The sequence below is a fragment of the Cottoperca gobio genome, chromosome 16 (genome assembly GCF_900634415.1).
Source record: "Cottoperca gobio chromosome 16, fCotGob3.1, whole genome shotgun sequence".
Classification (NCBI taxonomy): Eukaryota; Metazoa; Chordata; class Actinopteri; order Perciformes; family Bovichtidae; genus Cottoperca; species Cottoperca gobio.
The window spans coordinates 18,398,006-18,415,959 of NC_041370.1; the positions used below are offsets into that span (position 1 = coordinate 18,398,006).

At 38.0% G+C, this 17,954-nt stretch overlaps 3 protein-coding genes across 5 annotated transcripts in view; 1 reads left to right on the plus strand and 2 right to left on the minus strand.

Annotated features, from left to right (window-relative positions):
• The window catches only part of hpn (hepsin), a 46,164-nt gene that overhangs the window by 15,384 nt on the left and 12,826 nt on the right, over positions 1-17,954 (minus strand). Inside the window, exons 1-3 of one of the 3 annotated variants that reach the window (XM_029450900.1) lie at positions 3,080-3,133; positions 2,350-2,359; positions 934-1,093 (exon numbers count right to left, since the gene is read on the minus strand). In XM_029450900.1, coding sequence (XP_029306760.1) covers positions 934-970 — 37 coding nt within the window. In that variant the 5' untranslated portion in view covers positions 971-1,093; positions 2,350-2,359; positions 3,080-3,133. Of the gene's footprint in view, positions 1-933; positions 1,094-2,349; positions 2,360-3,079; positions 3,135-17,954 lie in introns of those variants that run through there. The other 2 variants (XM_029450899.1, XM_029450901.1) reach the window with 2 other exon arrangements.
• LOC115020875 (sialoadhesin) lies at positions 3,111-10,848 on the plus strand. The gene is made up of 8 exons (XM_029450902.1): positions 3,111-3,274; positions 4,069-4,211; positions 4,493-4,575; positions 4,675-4,880; positions 6,690-6,953; positions 7,515-7,826; positions 9,624-9,723; positions 10,173-10,848. The coding sequence occupies exons 1-8, from the start codon at positions 3,226-3,228 to the stop codon at positions 10,234-10,236; spliced, it is 1,221 nt and encodes a 406-aa protein (XP_029306762.1). The 5' UTR covers positions 3,111-3,225; the 3' UTR covers positions 10,237-10,848.
• cd22 (cd22 molecule) lies at positions 13,258-16,985 on the minus strand. Its single transcript, XM_029450903.1, has 7 exons — positions 16,751-16,985; positions 15,634-15,978; positions 15,315-15,536; positions 14,446-14,736; positions 14,073-14,154; positions 13,939-13,972; positions 13,258-13,858 (listed from the first exon to the last, which is right to left on the minus strand). Exons 1-7 carry the CDS (start codon positions 16,809-16,811, stop codon positions 13,823-13,825), a joined length of 1,071 nt encoding a protein of 356 aa, XP_029306763.1. The 5' UTR covers positions 16,812-16,985; the 3' UTR covers positions 13,258-13,822.

Consider the following 17,954-nt stretch of genomic DNA (forward strand, 5'->3'; position numbering starts at 1 on the left):
AGAAAATGTGGAGATGGTGTCAGTTTTCAACTAAAGACTTAATGGGAGACTACTGGATTCATTCTCCTGGCACTCAATTTGTCCCTGCAATGTAAGGTATGTGCACTGTTGTCTGGCAGGGGTTATGGGGTAAAAACATATAAAGGATGAATTCATTATATCTATAAAGGGGCCAACATATATTTGAGTTTCACAGTTCATGTTGACAGGAGTGCTTTCTAGCAACAGTCAAATATAGAAAGTAATCGTATCTTCACTTCTATAACAGCATCATATAACATTAAAAATAAAGTGATTAGAAGCCATAAAGCTGCAGATTTGACTCACACTTCAACACCAGACGGCAGCTAATGCCAGATGTGGATTCTGGTTTCATTTTAAATGTTGGCTTCACTGATGGTGATGGGAGTGTTTTTGCTGGGATACGGTAGGAGAGCTTCATATTAACAGTGACGTGGGTACAGTGAGTTGTGTGTTTATGACTGCAAGGAGAAATAATTGTTATGGCTATAAATATAATGTGCTGCAATTTAGTGTAATTTGGTATAAAGGACCGGGGTTATTTCTGGCCCCAGTTATCAACATCACGTTTCTTTTTGGGCTAGGAATTACAGGGATCTTTTTGGATGAAATGTTCTCAGAACTAGTCTATATATGTTTTCCAAGCTGAAAGACAAACTTAAAAAATAAACTCAGTGAACATCAGAGAGACAGCCAGTCAGCTTTGGAAAAAAAACTGTTAATGGTTAACTGTCAAGTGGACTGATGTCTGGTCCCAAATACAGAAAACAGGATGACCAGCACAGCATGTGAGTGTGTGTGTGTGTGTGTGTGTGTGTGTGTGTGTGTGTGTGTGTGTGTGTGTGTGTGTGTGTGTGCGTGCGTGTGTGTGTGTGTGCGTGATGGAGTAGAATGAGAGTGAGAACAACTCACCCATCTTCCCCTCCTTGAGAACTTTCTCAGCATACATCTGTATACAGTAGGAAGCTGAGGGCAACAAAAGACAACGATCTGTCTCCTTCCTTCCTTTTTCCGTCCTTCCTTCTCTCCTTGACTCCTCAGGGCAGGTGGTCTAATGCCTTGTCAGTTTTGCCTGGTAATATAATATTGAGGGTCTTAAGTGACATACAAACACCATATTGTAGGTAATACTTTTATGCATGTCATATCAAATAAAGACAGAGAGACAGAGTTATATAAGATGCACTTTGAAAAGCTTACATACTATATATATATATATATATATATATATATATATATATATATATATATATATATATATATGTAATATATATATATATATATATATATATATATATATATATATATATATATATATATATATATATATATATATATATATATATAAAGTGAGAGGACAAATTAGTTGTGGCACAAACTAGAATGCTAATTACATAACTACACACTACTACAGATACTCACTCATAATATAAAGCCTACTTCAATTTTTTACCAATATGCTCTAAAATACCGGCAGGTTATATCACAGGTCTGTTTCTGTTGTTTTCACTTTGTTTTATTAGTTATTTCACACACACAGACACTCACACTCACGCACACACACACACACACACACACACACACACACACACACACACACACACACACACACACACACACACACACACCTGAAGTTGTCATTGTTCTAATTATTTCTAAGATGGAAGCCTGACAATGAAAATACAACTGTATGAAGTCCATATAAGAAATTATTTTATATTAACTGCTTTTCTATAAGTATGTGTAACTTAATTGCAATTCCTAATTGCTTCTTAAGCCAGTACATATATAGAAATGTTGTCTTTATCACCAAAGCAGTTACAGTATTCACTGCCCTGCAAACAGGACAACAAGTTATATCAGACAACACGGAGCAAATGACCACAAAGGCATTCTTCTTATAGTTAAAGTGTATCTATAGAAAACTATAGAAAAGTCATAGCTCCTATTGTATCACTATACAATACAATTTACAGGCAACACAACCTAAAAGGCCTATAACATGTTAACGTTGCTTTGATATTTGTATCACTTCAGACTGCAGAGGTCTCGAGACAGAGATGGTTAAACAGCTTCAACAGACCAAAGGCCATTAAAAGGGTTCAACACCATAAACTGTGACGTCGACATAATTACAAATATTCAAAGTGGTTTCTTTATTTTCTTGAAAAATGTTTCATTTCAAAAAGCTTCTAACTACTAGTTGTTAGTATAGCCTACAGCAAGGTCAACTTAAAGTATGTAATGATACAAAAAGTAGGTAGCTAGTTCCTTTTTAGGGTTAGCAAAACACTATAGGGCTTAAACAAATTCCAGAAAGGGACTCACCTGTCTTTTCCTGCAGCAGGTGGAGCACTGGCATGCGTTAGTGACAAATATAATCTTTTTTTTAAGTCCACTTTGAAGAATAGAAAAAGCAAGAAAAAAACTTCTGCCTCGAAGACAGGCGACAATACTGTTTAAACGCCGCCACAGATAAATCCCAGTTTGCAGTAAATCCTTTTTGTTCTCTTCACAGGTTACTGACCCCAAAGAAAGAAGAAGAAAAAGGGTAGCAAAAACGTTTTTAGCGACCGCTTCTATCAACCAAAACCACCGACGCCCGCTTCTAATAGAAAAGAGAGAAACATTTGGAAAACTGGACTAATTCAGACAGTTATTGAAAGTTTATCCCAACTTTGTCGGTTTGTGTGGTCGTCCTGTGAGCGGCCAGCTCTGCTGACAAGAGGGGCACGAGTGACGTCAACGTACGTTTCCGAGTGAACAAACAGGGCACGAGCTCTCACAGGATGCAGACCTGCTGCAGGTGAACACACTGTCCTATAGTAATAATACACAATAAATAGGCTGGAAAGTGATTAAATGATGCCAGTTTTGTTATAGAGCTTTCTCTCAGCAAGTGTGAAGCCTCATATGTCTATTGAGCCAGTAAACACATACTGTATCCCTGTACACACATACACACACTCATATACAGTAAATTCCCTTTGCTGACTTGAAAGCATAGTCATCACCCCAGTTCCTTGTTGAAAATAAAAAGGAAGTTAGACAGTCTAACCGTTAAGTCTTTGCTCTGCAGGAAGCAGGCACATCACTACTGAAGAGTAGAGGAGGGCAGATTGGTTGAAGCCAAAAGAGAAGACAGGGTAAGGCGGAAGATTAAGAGACCGTAACAGAAAAAAGCAATAACAGGAAGAGAAGAAGATGGGTGGACGTGTGAGCTGCTGGCTGCTGCTCTCAATCTCTCTGAAAGGTAAAACCCTGTGTGAAATTAGCAGTATACTTGGTCTGTAGTTTCAACACTTATTGAACAGAATGAACTTAAAGTCTTGAGCTTGACATTCTTAGAGTGACATTAATGTGGCATACAAATAATAACGCTGATGTGTGGTTACACTTGCTTGGACGTTTATTTCAGTGGCATGTGTGCAACACCTTCACTAAGTGTCATATTGCTGTTGTCACACATCGTTCTAGGGTAACAAGTAGGCTAGAACTAGAACAACTTGCACAATGTATCTATATTCTAGTTGCAAGTAAAACATTTTTTATATTTCTCCCTATGACTTATTTGATTACTTTTTTACATTGCTACAAGAGACAACAAAACATCCAGTAGGTTGAGACCAAGTACAGTCCTTCTGAGCAGACACATTCTCTGTGTCTTTTTAGGTATTTAAATAAATGTCCAAATAGGCCATAACACCTGGAAAATACAATAAAAACAGTATTACACATTGTAGTGTGGGTACACTCATGTATGTGTCAGTTACTTTGATCTGTCTCTGGATAATGTTATGTAATACTGAAAAAAGTGAATTAACTAATACTGTAACTTCTTAAAATGTATATGTTATTATCATTATTTTCTAATTCTGTAATAAAATGCTTTATTTATACCCACAGCGTACAGTGCAACTGTGACTTTCTTTTACCTTTAACCTGTAACTATTTCTTGAGGAAATTTTGCAACATTGAACAGTAACTTGATAGTTATTATATAGTAACTTGCTATATGTTAACATATATATATCCTGTGCCCCTCAGGTATTCTTGCAGGTGATTGGTCAGTTCGTCTCCCCTCCAGTCCGATCTGTGCTGTGACTGGTTCTTCCGTGGTTCTCCCTTGTTCCTATGACTACCCCCAAAGTTCTAATGAGACCCAGGAAGAGGGAGGGCTTGCTGCTCAGGTAGTTCAATAAAGAAGGCATTGTTAGCAGTTGCAATATATCCTGCAATGTGTCTTTAACCAGAACACTTTCTCTGCAATCCAAATGAAGCTATAGGGGGGTTGATTAAGGATAACTGTATTAAACTAACTACTTAAGGTTTACAATTAAAGTTTTGGGAGTGGTTTAAACATCTAGCATCAGGTTAACGTAAGCATAGCATCTGCTATGTTACAGTGCGTTATCCCTTGTTTAAAAGCTCCTTGTTTTCTATAGCAACTCTGTTTATTTTTCTCTATTAGATTGGAGGAGGAGAAGAAGGACAACGGTACGAAGTTCTGTCTGAGATGTGGTGTCTCGAAGACAGTCGCTGTATCACATCAAGGTATTGTTTAGGATGCACAGAACACCCGTGATTTTAGTGAAGCACTCATAGCACAGGGTTTAGACAAACACAGTAAATATGTCCGTCTGTCCGTCTCAGATATGTCTTCCACAGTGCCAGTATCTTCCCAGATCCATCCTACCAGAACAGGGTGGAGTACCTGGGACAACCAGGATCAAAAAACTGTTCTGTGAGGATTTCTGATGTGAGACAGTCGGACAGTGGAGCTTATGTGTTTTACGTCATTACCAGCCACCCTACACAGAAGATGCCGGAGCAGAGTGGTGTACAGCTGCTGGTGGCAGGTGGGAATATTTCATTTACAACTAATGCTACAACTGATCATATTTGCCATAATTATCATACATCATCAATCCCTAGCTCATAATATGTAGAGTTGCAAAGTATTTAAGAAAATAGAAAGCTTTAAAATAGTAACAACATCACCAAATCACATATATCTGTATATTTTTAGCCAACATGGCGTTTTAATATTTTAAATGCAAAGTAGGGAGCTGACTTTTATCAATTGTGCCTTAATTTTCAACCATACAGTACTTCACATGCAACTCAAAATCTTGAAAATCAGTTTGCCCTGATCCACCACAGTAGACCACAAAGTCTTTTTATTTGTCCTTCCTCTATGCTGTGACTGTTTTTGTCCGTCTGTGTGTCTCACTGTCTCGCTGCCTGTCTGCCTGTTGCTCCATGCCTGTCTGTCTGTTGCTCCATGCCTGTCTGCCTGTTGCTCCATGCCTGTCTGCCTGTTGCTCCATGCCTGTCTGCCTGTTGCTCCATGCCTGTCTGTCTGTTGCTCCATGCCAGTCTGCCTGGGATGAACTGCCCAGTTACAATAACAGTACTGAGTGGTAGCTGTTTGATAGTTATAGTTCAGGAAACAAACTACTAAGACTATTTAAGCTTTGCTAACTTGTGTTCCTTCAATACTTGGATAACAAGTGTTCCTTTGCGCAACTCTGTGTTTGACACTTTTTATAAGAAGTAGAACTGAAACTGACCGCTAACTGTATATAAATAAATAATGTATTAACTCAGCTTGACATAATAATGGTTGTGTTTCATAATGTCAAAGGCGACATTATTCATATACATGTTTCTCTCTTTTGTCATGCTGTGTCACCCTTTGTGCGTAAACCCAATCAGAGAAAAGTTGAATAGAATTTCAACTCATGTCATGTGCCATTGTATTGTTCATGCAGCTGAATAATAAAATAAGTGTGAATGCTAAATGAATGAATTCTAGTGAAAATATATCCAAAATAATAGAATAATTTATATAACTGGGGTTTGGATTGACTTCAGTATTTCTAAAATCCTGGCTAAGGCCCTAAACAAATAATAAAACAAATAATAATAATATTAATAATATTAATAATATTAATAATATTAATAATAATAATAATAATAATAATAATAATAATAATAATAATAAATTTAATTTATACAGCGCTTTTCAAGACCTCAAAGCCGCTTTACAATAGTAGGGGAAGTGGGGGGAGGGGTTAGGACGAGGGAAGAAGAAAACAAAAGGGGAAAGAGAAAAAGAAAAAATGATACTATAATAATATAGTAATAAATAATACGGTTAACAGGGGGCTAGCAAATGATAGTTGAGAAGAGGTGCGTCTTGAGGCGGGACTGAAATATAGAGAGGGACTGAGAGTCACGGATGTCTTGGGGGAGGGAGTTCCAGAGCCTTGGTGCTGCCCTGGAGAAGGCTCTGTCTCCAAAGCTGCGCAGCTTGGATTTGGGGATGGAAAGGAGACCAGCTGAGGTGGATCTGAGGGACCGCGGGGGTTGGTAGGGGGAGATGAGGTCAGTGAGATAGGAGGGGACAAATATTGTCCTAGGTGGTGGACAAATATTGTCAAACAATTGTTGGTAACAAATCACTAAACTTCTGAAAACAGTCCTGCCGAAACATCATTACATAAAGCAAAAACAATGCATGTCAATATATTTAAAGAAGGAATTAGTATACGTTTGCCCTGCTGAAATACAGGGATTGACTAAGCAGTCAAATTACGAATTTTGTCTTGTTAAGTATCTAAAGTAAGTAAACTTATTACTTTCCTAACCGTTGTTTTCTCTAGACTCCTCCAGCGCAGTCACAGTGTCAGCAAGTCCTCTCAGTGACATCACAGAGGGCGTGGCCTTACGTCTGGCCTGCTGCAGCCCTGTGGCCGGCCCACAGGCCCGTTTCAGATGGTACAAGAGCACAAGTAGCAGCCCGAGACATACTGGACAGGTGTGGGACATCAGTGAGGTTACACCTGATGTCTCTGGCAGCTACTACTGTCAGATACAGACTGGAGATAAAGTGCAGAACTCAACAATGCTGCCCATTGACATAGAGTGTAAGTTTAATGAAGTCTAATGAAGTTTTATCCTGATTTAAATTCATATTATTATCAATCATTAGTTAACATTAACATAAGTTAAACACACAACATGTCATTTTCTGCTACTAGGGGTCTTTCAATCAAGTCTTTCAAGTGAAGTAGCGGGGATCATGGGAGTTGTTGTTTGGTCTTCACCACCATTGCAGTCAGAAAATAACAGATTTCTCTAGGTGTGGGATAATGTGCATACACAACTCAACAAAAAGATATAGCAGGTGTGGTCGTTTTTAGACATTTTAAATTATTATACCTTTAACTCCATATGTCTAGTTAAGGACGGTGACTTTTTTAAAAAAGAGATCTGATTTAGTTGTTATATGTTGTTAAAGTGGCCTTTAAGGAAGGTGCCTCTGACTGGACACTTCATACGAGAATTTCTTCACTGGATGAAGAAGGTTTTCTGTACAGTTTGACAAATTTGCTGTGATAAATGATGTAAAAACAGTCAGTGGTTTGACAAAATCCCATTTGACTTGAAGTCGGGTGTAACTGACCTTTCATCTCCTTCCTGGCTAGACTCTCCTCGAAGCACAGCTGTCTCAGTCTCTCCTGCTGGAGAGCTACAGGATGGGCTCCCTGTGACTCTGACCTGCAGCAGTGATGCTAACCCGCCTGTCCAGACATTCACCTGGTACCTGGGTGCAGCATGTCTCCCTACAGCAGACAAAAGCTTTCATCGAGCGAGACAATCCACAGCTATACCAACAGGACGAGGCCCGACACTCAGCAGTGTCAACATCTCCGCTAAAGAATATGGGCAGCACTGCTGTGTAGCACGCAACAGGCATGGATCCCAGACTGACAGCGTAACACTCACAGGTCCCAAAGGTAAGTCAAGGAAGATTCTGAAGAAGAGTCATTCGCAGTTTTCAGAGGCAACCATGTTTGCTCCCCAATCCAGTCCCAATGCAGAAAATAGTCCCATAATAACACCTGGCCAACCCTAAACTAAATATTTGAAGGGTTGAGCAGGTTTCTTTTATAAAATGTGCATATATGAGTACAAAATTAATTTCAATTTATTTTTTAAAGCCATGTGACGGAGGTGACAGATTGACTCACAGCTACTGGAGTCGGCATTTTGTATAGACTAACCTTTGACAATGCTAAATAAATCTGAAACTTAGCTTTATCAAAGTAAAAATTATTTGTGGTGGTGATGACCTAGTGGTCTAGTGGTACACCTTCCAAACAAAACACTAGAAGGTTGGGAGTTCAATACCAGGCTGCCACCATTGTACCCCTGAGCAAGGTACTTAACCCTGAGTTGCTCCAAGGGGACTGTCCGTGTAGTTAGTTCAATGTAAGAGCCTTCAATGTATAAGAGGGTCTGCTAAATGACCTGTAATTTATTAGTTTAGCCACTTTTTATTATCCAAAATATTTTGTATTTTGTTATATAATACAAAGAGGAAAGTAGAAAAATTGAAAAATATATGACTTTGTCAGTCAATATTTAGTTAAAATATTTCGACAATTTTGCATTGAAAAATAGAGAAATACATAGAAAAATACATTTACACATTTACATTGTACATACTCAGTACCAGGATGCTTTTGGTAACGTCTATAGCAGGGGTCTGCAACCTGCGGCTCAGGAGCCACATGTGGCTCTTTAACCCCTATGAAGTGGCTCCCTGTAGCTTTTGTTGCACAGTGGACAATCTTTCAAAGGGAACACCTCTTATCTCGGAGTTCGAGGTGATATTATGACACTGAAATAAAATATATTTTTTTTAATATTTTCAATTAAAAAATGCGTCACATTCTCCTGCGTCTATGGACTCGGTGCCTTTCCCTGCAGGTGGCTTATCTTGAGTTACAGACCCCCGCCTAACTCGGTATGCTAACCATGGATAAAACCAAAAAAAGATACGTTTCGGAGGAAAATTGTTGAATTCTGCGTGGACAGATACATTTGCTTTCCCTGTCAACAATGCTGGCTTACCTGTGTGCTTGATATGTGGCAAGAAATGAGTAAACAACATAAAATGTGATGTTGAAAGACATTTTGTGGGACATTTGTGAGGCTGTTAGGTTGTTTAAAAGCCAAAGAAATGATCACCACCTCCATGTGGATGAAAACACACTGAAACGGACATAATTAAGTACAAACTGGCCTATTTATTTATGTTTACTCTTTTTATTTATTTTTTTCATTTCATTTTTATATTGTATTTTTTATTGTTTTGTGCATTTTTATATTATTTTTATTTTTATTTTATTCAACAAATATGGGGGGGGACTCAAATATACCGGCATAGTTCTGTGTTCTGCGTTTAATTTATTTAAAAGTAGGCCGAAACATGCCAGTGTATTTTTTCCTTCTCTTCAAAAGAGTTTGGTGTTTTCCTTTGTTAAAACAGGTAAAAATAGCAACAGTTTGTCATTTTGTAATTTCATAAATGCAACAAATGTAGTTTAAGTATATATTAAATCTATAAGCTGTGTTATCAAATATGTTTTACGGCTCCAGACAAATCTTATTTGGTGGAAGAGGGGCAAAATGGCTCAGATAGTAAAGGTTGCCGACCCCTGGTCTATAGTCATCCACATGCACATTGAATTACAGAATACTTCCTGAGACAGTTCTGGCTTTAACCCCTTTTCTGTCCACACCAACAGCGGACCCGTCTGACTCTTCAGGACGCAGATTGCTGATTATCGGAGTGACCATCGCTGTTCTTCTGGCTATTATAGCCATAGTGGCCTTTCTCTTGAGGAGGTGAGTTATTGGCTTCTCTACAGCTGATCAGTATATTTCTTTATTCACTGCTATATTTCTATTAGCATTTTAGCATCAGGAATCTTAAGAGGCACTGTAATGTACCATTGAATGGGTGTAAAATAATGTAATTTAAAAGTATACAGTATGTGTGGTTAAAGATCCAGTGTGTAACACTGTTTCAGCTATGTGAAATTATGTTGTAAACTATATCCATATATAATAATAATAATCCAATCTAGATGTGACCATAATACGTAGCTAAAAGGTTGAAGTGATGCCTGCAGCATTATGAATATCAACCAAAGATCTTCAGTGTCTGGGTTTTGGTTGCATACAGTGTTAATAAATAATTTATTATATTTTTAGAAAACTAATAATGATAACGTTAACTTAATAGTGAAATTGTCAGTGCTACTTTTTTGATTATTATTTGCCTGTCTTTTCAGGAGACAGAAGTCATCCAGACATCAGCCGTATGTCCTCACAGAGACAACTGATACGGCACCTTAAGGCCTCCTTCAGCACAAAGTACAAACACCCTACGACCACCAGAACATACCTTTAAAGTAACTCAGGATAGGTAGATTTTGTTTCAATAGTCTTGGACACTCTTGTGCATTTACCTTCATGCCTCATGTTGCCAAGTAAACCCCTAAATTGGGCTGCTTGATCTCATGACTGAAATAATGTACACAGAAGACAAACAACTTCCAAGACTGTTGACAGTGGCGCTAACTCAGAGTGGGCCAACCTGAAGACCATATGATAGACATGTCTGTACATTCAAACACGCAGGTCAATTCTGAAACCCTTCATTCCTGGATTTCAATGTACGGACCTCAACAAGGATGAACTTGGCTCATTTGTGCTTTAAGAGAGTAAATGGTTTTTTTATTTATTTTTTTAATGACAGAACTGAAGCTAAAGAAAAACTGTGTGAATATCTTTATTCTGTTGGCTCGTATCTGATCTTTTGCTCCATTTGTTTAAGTTTTACTGTGCTTTTAGGATAAGCTAAATGTTACTGCCAGGGTTCAACCATGCCATCTTTAAGAAAACATGTATTCATTATAACTGAGAAAATAGACTGAAAATCATAAAGTCATTACCAAACGCTTTCTACTTTGTGCTCTTGTCAGTTGAACTGTTGTGAATTTTTTGAATCCATCCTCCATGGTTCATCACATGTGACGACCACAGATGACATCCAAAGTCGTTGTTAGCGCTTAAACAACACGCCACCGAGTGCACCCAGTGATGTATAAGCAAGAAAACAGCTGTTACTGAAAGCCTGTTAGGGATGAACATGAAGATGATGACGGAAAATACAGTCATAATGATCCAATTAAATGCTGTTTGCAGTTAGCACTGGGTCACATCTGTGTGCTTTTGAGTAAACTCTTCAGTATGATAAGGCTCTAACAGATACTGACCAGAGCCTGAGGATGAAAACCAGGAGGACAGTGACTCTGACACCCGGATATCCATTTACAAAATGTTCTTTGATATCAACTCACCATCTCATTAGTCTATTTATAGAATTTAGCTTTTGTCTGACATACAAAATGAGAGAGTTGTCAAGAGTTGTGGTATTTGGTTGCATTTACTGTAAAAGGACAGTTCACCCCAAAATAAATATATTTACTCTTACCTGTAGTGCTATTTATCAAACTAGATTGTTTTGGTGTGTGTTGCTGAGTGTTGGGGATATCGGCCGTAGAGATGTCTGCCTTCTCTTGGCTTTTCGTACTCAAAGCGCCAAAACAATACATTTGAATAACTCAACAACATTGTTTCTTTACAGAAATCATGACCCGGTTACTCAAGTTATAGTAGTTTGGTATAAAGAAAATAGTTCCTAAAGGAAACTGCTCACAATAAGGTCTGTGGATTATCTTGAGTAACCAGGTCATGGTTTCTGGAAAGAGACAATGCTGTTGAGTTTTTCAAATGTATTATTTTGGCTCTTTGAGCACCACAAGCCGAGTGCCATCTAGTGCCATTATATTCGCGAGAAGGCCGACATCTCTACGGCCGTTATCCTAAAAAAATGTATCTTCATAAATAGCAATACAGGTAAGAAGAAAACAAATTTGGGGATGATTTATTGAGAATCAGAGGTAATTACTTGTGCACAAATTGTAATGCTACTCATTCCATCATGTATACTGGACTTCTAATTCTAAAGCTGTTTTAAGCTACAGTGTATGTCACTTGAGAGTTAGGGTTAGGGTTAGAGAGTACTGAAGAGTTAAACCAAGATATACAAAATGTGTGATATCTTAGATTTAATGAAAAGATTCTTGTACTTTCCTTTTTCCAACACTATAATTGCCTTTTTTTGGAGAAACAAATTGTAAACAGGACGTTTATTGCATACCAAAACATGTTAATAACACTTTTTCATTTAAATTGATGTTGATGCCTTATAAAAACATAATCTATACAGTTGTTAAAGCAGCAATTTTGAAATGTTAATTTTTATGCATGCAGGTATGAAATGTGTTTACAGGTGTCCGTAGTTTTCACCAGAAGGTACACATATTGAATAGCAATCACCAATACCATATTGACCAAACGTCTGCCATCTGAAGGTAACAAAGCATTTACAAGTTTACCAGAACATAATTTACATGATTGTTTTAAACTCAAGAGGGCGCCATATCCTGGTTTGAGCGCAATGATTCTGGATACAGGCTGCTGTACCAGTAGTCATGGGTGTAATTTCCACTGGGGACAGAGGGGACAGAGGGGACATGTCCCCCCCACTTTCAAATTAGTTTATTAATATTTTTTAACTGCAAGCCATCAACGCCACAGAGGAGCAGGACACACTAGCTGTGTCTCAATTCAGGGGCTGCAGCCTTCTGCATTTGTAGACCGATTACGTCATAGCAGCCGTGACAGCGCTGTCCCATTTCGGAGACTCCTTCAAATGCAGCCGGCATATGCGGCCTTCTCTTCCTGGATTTGGAGGATACGTCAGATATATCCTTCACGGCGGCACGTATCCCAAGATTCATTGCGCGCCAGAGAAGTTATTTTCTGACGAAAAATGGCGGTTCGCTTCGGACCGAACCACGCCCCTTAACTGTGATATAATGACCATATACCACGGCCTGTCGTGAGCTATTGCTTAAATATATATATATATATATATATATATATATATATATATATATATATATATATATATATAAACAATATATGCACAGCCTCTTTGCATAGTATTTATATATATATAAAAATATGGAGTGAGTATAATGCCTTGAAACCCCATACTAATGCTGTCACACTAAACAACTTAAAATACACTCTGGTCTTCCTGCTTACTAGCTAGTTATATTGACAGAAACATGGTGTTCAATAAGGCCATCAAACATTCTGAATTTAACAGCTAAGTTTTCTCTTCTGCAACCCATGTTGTTCTGTTTGCACACATCATCATCTCCACTCTGTTGTGTTGTGTTCTTTATCAGAACCATGAGCTGATAGAAAACTAAACACAGAATTACAAATGAGCAAAACAAATCAGATTTTAATTAAATTTATTTCAAATGTAAAAAGACATAAATAAGAAAACAAAACAAAAATATGCAGAAAACTTATACATTCAACTCTCAATAAACTTTAATTGATACATTTCAATAAAACGTTTATCACCATAGTTCCTAAATGTTTGTAGAAATGCAGGAAATAGGATTCGAGAAACATTTTTAAAGTTACACCCTTGCCAGTAGTGAACCACTCACACCACTGAAAGATGTTCAGCAACAATACATTCACAGCAAAATAGCTTCATTTAGTAACATTTGTAAGGTTTGGGTATTTAATTGATGAAAGAAAATAATGTTATGTCTTGACAAGGACAGAACGTTTACACAGACATTCACAGACGAGTCGGGAGTGAAAGAGAGTTGTAACATTTTTCGTGCCAGCAAACTTGCTGTTCAACTCTAACTCTGTCTGTCTTTTGGTTGAGCTCCAATCAGCATACCAGCCACTGACATTCTTGTGCTGAGTCATGTATCCAGTGTAATGAAATGTCATCAGGCTCAGGTCAAAATTTCCTGCTGTGTAACCCGGTTCTTTTGACCTATTTAGGCGTGTTTTCGTAATCATGGCTGTTCTCCTGAAACACAACAGGGCAACATTAGACATTTCTTGTTAAACTGTCAGTAGTTTATTTAAACACAGCGAAGTCCTTCTTACCTCTTTATCCACAGCAGAATTACGTTTCTGCCTCCTTAAACAATGAAATAAGAAGTGTTTACATTGAACTCTCACAGTCATAGTATGAAATGTCACTGTACAAAATGAAGAGTGTTGTGTATAACTTAACTTACCATAACCAGATAATAACCAGTGGAAGCAACAGGACAATAAAGACTTTGACTCCAATACCAACAAAGAGGATGACGCGGCTAACTGTTAGTAAAGGAAGAAAAAACTATGAGAGAAATTAACATCATCTCAGATTTTCAAGCATAGTTAGAAATGTTCGACAAATTCATTGTAAAACTTGAGCTGATGTTGGTTTAAATTCCAGGTTACTGTATTTTATCAAATCAGCACATTTTAACAACCAGTTTTGGATTAAAATCTAGATGTATGGTTCTGTGATGAATACAATGTTTAATTCCCCAATGGATTAGCTATTTAGGTTGTTATTGCTCAGTGTATCAATGCTCATCTGCTAAATCTTCCTTGCATACTCACTGTCTGGATTGTCCACTGTCAGCAACACCTCAGTTGAGTTGTTTTCCCCCAGTTGGTTTGCGGCCTGACAGAAGTAGAGTCCAGTGTGGGACGTGTCTACAGAGGGGAGAGACAGCACCTGTCCTGATCCCACCTGGAGCATGGAGCTGACACTGGAAGCAGTACCCAGGCTGTACCAGGTGTAGCTGTGTGCTGCAGGGTTAGCAGCACTGCTGCAGGTCAGATTCACACTGCTGCCCACCGTCAGCTGGCCAGAATAACTCATCTCGACAGATACATTTAATGGAGGATCTATAATAAAAAACACAACCACTGTGCTGTTGTATATATCCACTTAAATTATGTATTTTTTCTGCAAGTTTAAAAAATAATAATATTTATGGATTTTCCTGACCATTTAAACCCAAATATATTTAACATATTTTGTCAAAGCATGAGAAGACTGATCCCACCCTCAGATCTGTACGTTAGCTGCCAGCAGGAGTTGGTTAGTTTAGCTTAGCACAAAGACTGGAAACAGGGGGAACAGCTAGCCTGGTTGTGACCAAAGGCAACTAAACACTTCAGTTTGTGTACGGAGTAAATAAACAAGATACAATATGTTAATTAGTTTACTGTATGGGTGCTGGTAGGTGGATTTTGTTACTTTGTGATTTCTCTTCCTGTTTACAGTCTGTGCGCTATGCTATTTGGATGCTGCTGGTAACTTCTTATTTAATGGACAGACATGAAAGGGGCATCAATTAACTCAATACGCAATAATAAGCAGTAATACGTATTTTCCCAAAATGCTGATCTATTCCTTAAAGTTGTATCATACAGTGAAATACCAGTTTCTCAGCCAACAATGTCATAATAAACATCCTTACAATGAACTTCCAGAGCCACAGGGTCAGATCGCACTGACTCCTGTCCTTTGACAGCACATACATAATTCCCAGAATCCTCTGCTTGAGCCTGGAACTCCAGTCTGGCTACTTGACGTCCATCTTTAAACCAAACTGTGGTGGAAAAGTCGCAGGATGTTGAACATTCAAGAGTCACATAGTCTCCTGCTCTCACATTGTCAGGGTAAACTCTGGCTCTCAGCTCTGGACAGCAGTCAGTGAAAGAAACAGAGATCATGACATTAAGAAAAGCTGAAAACATGAAACTTGAAGGGTCACACTCAATGAAGAATCATTTTACCTGTGACAGTCAGATACACCGATTTTTTACTCCGCCATCCTATGGTCTTCGTATCAAACCTGAAGTAGTAATGCCCTGTGTCATTATCCTGGAGGTTATGTATTGCCAGGCCACAGTTGTGCTGACGGTCACCAAAATATTCAGAACGATTTTCATATGAAGGAAGATCTGAGAGCTGAACACGTCTCCAGGTGCCATTTTTTAATTCCCCTTTGTGCCATACAGTGTTTTCAACAGTTTCCCCATCGGTGTAGTTGTATGAGCACCTGAGCTCCACCGATGATCCCTTTAAAGCACAAGGATTCGGGTTTTCAAAAGTCACTGACCGACCAGCACCCACAGTTCCTGCAGAGAGATCATGATGTCAGGTAAAGTGTTTTATTTAGTTTTATTGGTTTACTGAATATGCAGAGTTAAAACAACAATCATCAGAGGAAACTGAAACATACTGCTCTACAATAATAATTATTTAACTTTAGGATGTGACTTAAAGGTCCAGTGTGTAGGATTAAGTGGCCTCTGCAACCGTCTACAACCGGATTGTTTCACAAGCAGCCGATTTACTCTCTAATAAAAAGCTTAATCGTCCTCAGACGATAGCCGATGGGTTCAGGGTTTACATTTCGGCCAATGTGTTTCACCTCTTTTGCTCTCAACACGGACTGTTTGCCTACATTCAAGCAAAGCCTGCTCAAACAAGATTGGCCAATACTATTCGGACTACAAACGCAAACCAAAATCTTGATTGTAAAAAAAAGGTATTAAATATTTTTTAATAAAAAGTATAAAAATATTTATATTGAAAATATTTATAAAAATGTGAGAATTAATAATTAAATTTAATGAACAAATTAAGCTGAAACTAAGTTAGGTGAAAACAATTGAATTTGGGGAATTGAGAATGGTGTGAGCCACTCCTATCACCTAAGAAAATGAAATGATTCCCTTGCTGTAAGAATTTACAGTATTTATAACAAAATAAATAGAATAAATAAAAGTAAATTGAAATAACTCAATAAATAAAAATAGTAGTTATGGAAAGAAACAGAGTGACCAGAAATACATTTTATGTTTTACTTTGTCATGAAACGAAAATGGAAAATGAATCTCTCCTTACCTGACTTCAGGATCAGAAGCACCAGCATTGCGAACATCTTCTCCATCAACGCGAAACACATAATTTCGAGTTGGATGTGAGATTTGGGAATTGAACTCTCAAAAGTGGGCACGACAGCAAGCACCGTGTATCAGGAGGGAAGTTGTGGACGAGTGATATTCAAACAAACGATAAACGAGAATGATGTTCCTTTAGCTGCTGCATGTTTATGTGAAATGTCAGCTTGTTATGTCCACACCTACATAAACTACAAAATTACATATGTAGCACATATCGAAACACATGGGGAGGGGCAAATGTAGAAAAACTAAATTCATCTGTAAATGGGGAACTTGTGGTTGGAACTTAATTTCCTCAATCTTGCATCTGTACCATGACTTGTCTGAATGGTTTGTCAATCCTATTTTCTGACAAAAAAACAACTGACTGGGTTTGTTTTATTTCACAGTTCAAGAAACCCAAATGTTTGTGCCTAACCACTGAAAAAGTGAGTTCTTCATGATATTTCACCGTTAAGTTAAGTCATATGCAATTAAATACAGTTCAGCGGACCTATTACAAAAAGTGCAAATTACCAGAGGGGTGGGGTGAAGACACCCTGAAGACATTAAGCTTCCTGAGAACTTCTACATAGTTACAAGTAGAGTGGCTATCTATACAAAAATCCTAAGTATTAAAAACTACAGGATAACTATAATTGTGAGGGGTTGCCATAACTCTGGAAAATAATGTTAACTGAATATGACTGTTTCTTAGATTTGTGCCATAAGCAAAAGCTAGCATGGTCACTAAAATGGTAAACTTCAGCATGTTAGCACTGAGATTGTGAGCATGTAAACATGCTGATGGTAGCATTCAGCTCAAAGCACCGTTCAGCCTCACAGAGCAGCTAGCATGGCTGTAGAGTTTTGTTATATAATCCATTGTCTCAATAAACGGCACACTATAATTATAGTAATTGGCACAAGGCACAAACAAAAACATGTGCAAGTATGTACCGTATTTTCCGCACTATAGAGCGCACTGGATTATAAGGCGCACTGTCAATGAATGGTCTATTTTCGATCTGTTTTCATATATAAAGCGCACCGGACTATAAGGCGCATTAAGCGAAACAAAACAGTCAGATAAGTCAGTCAGTCAAACTTTATTAAACGTGTTCACAATAACTCAACATTGTTCAAACGTTAATGAGCGTATTCAC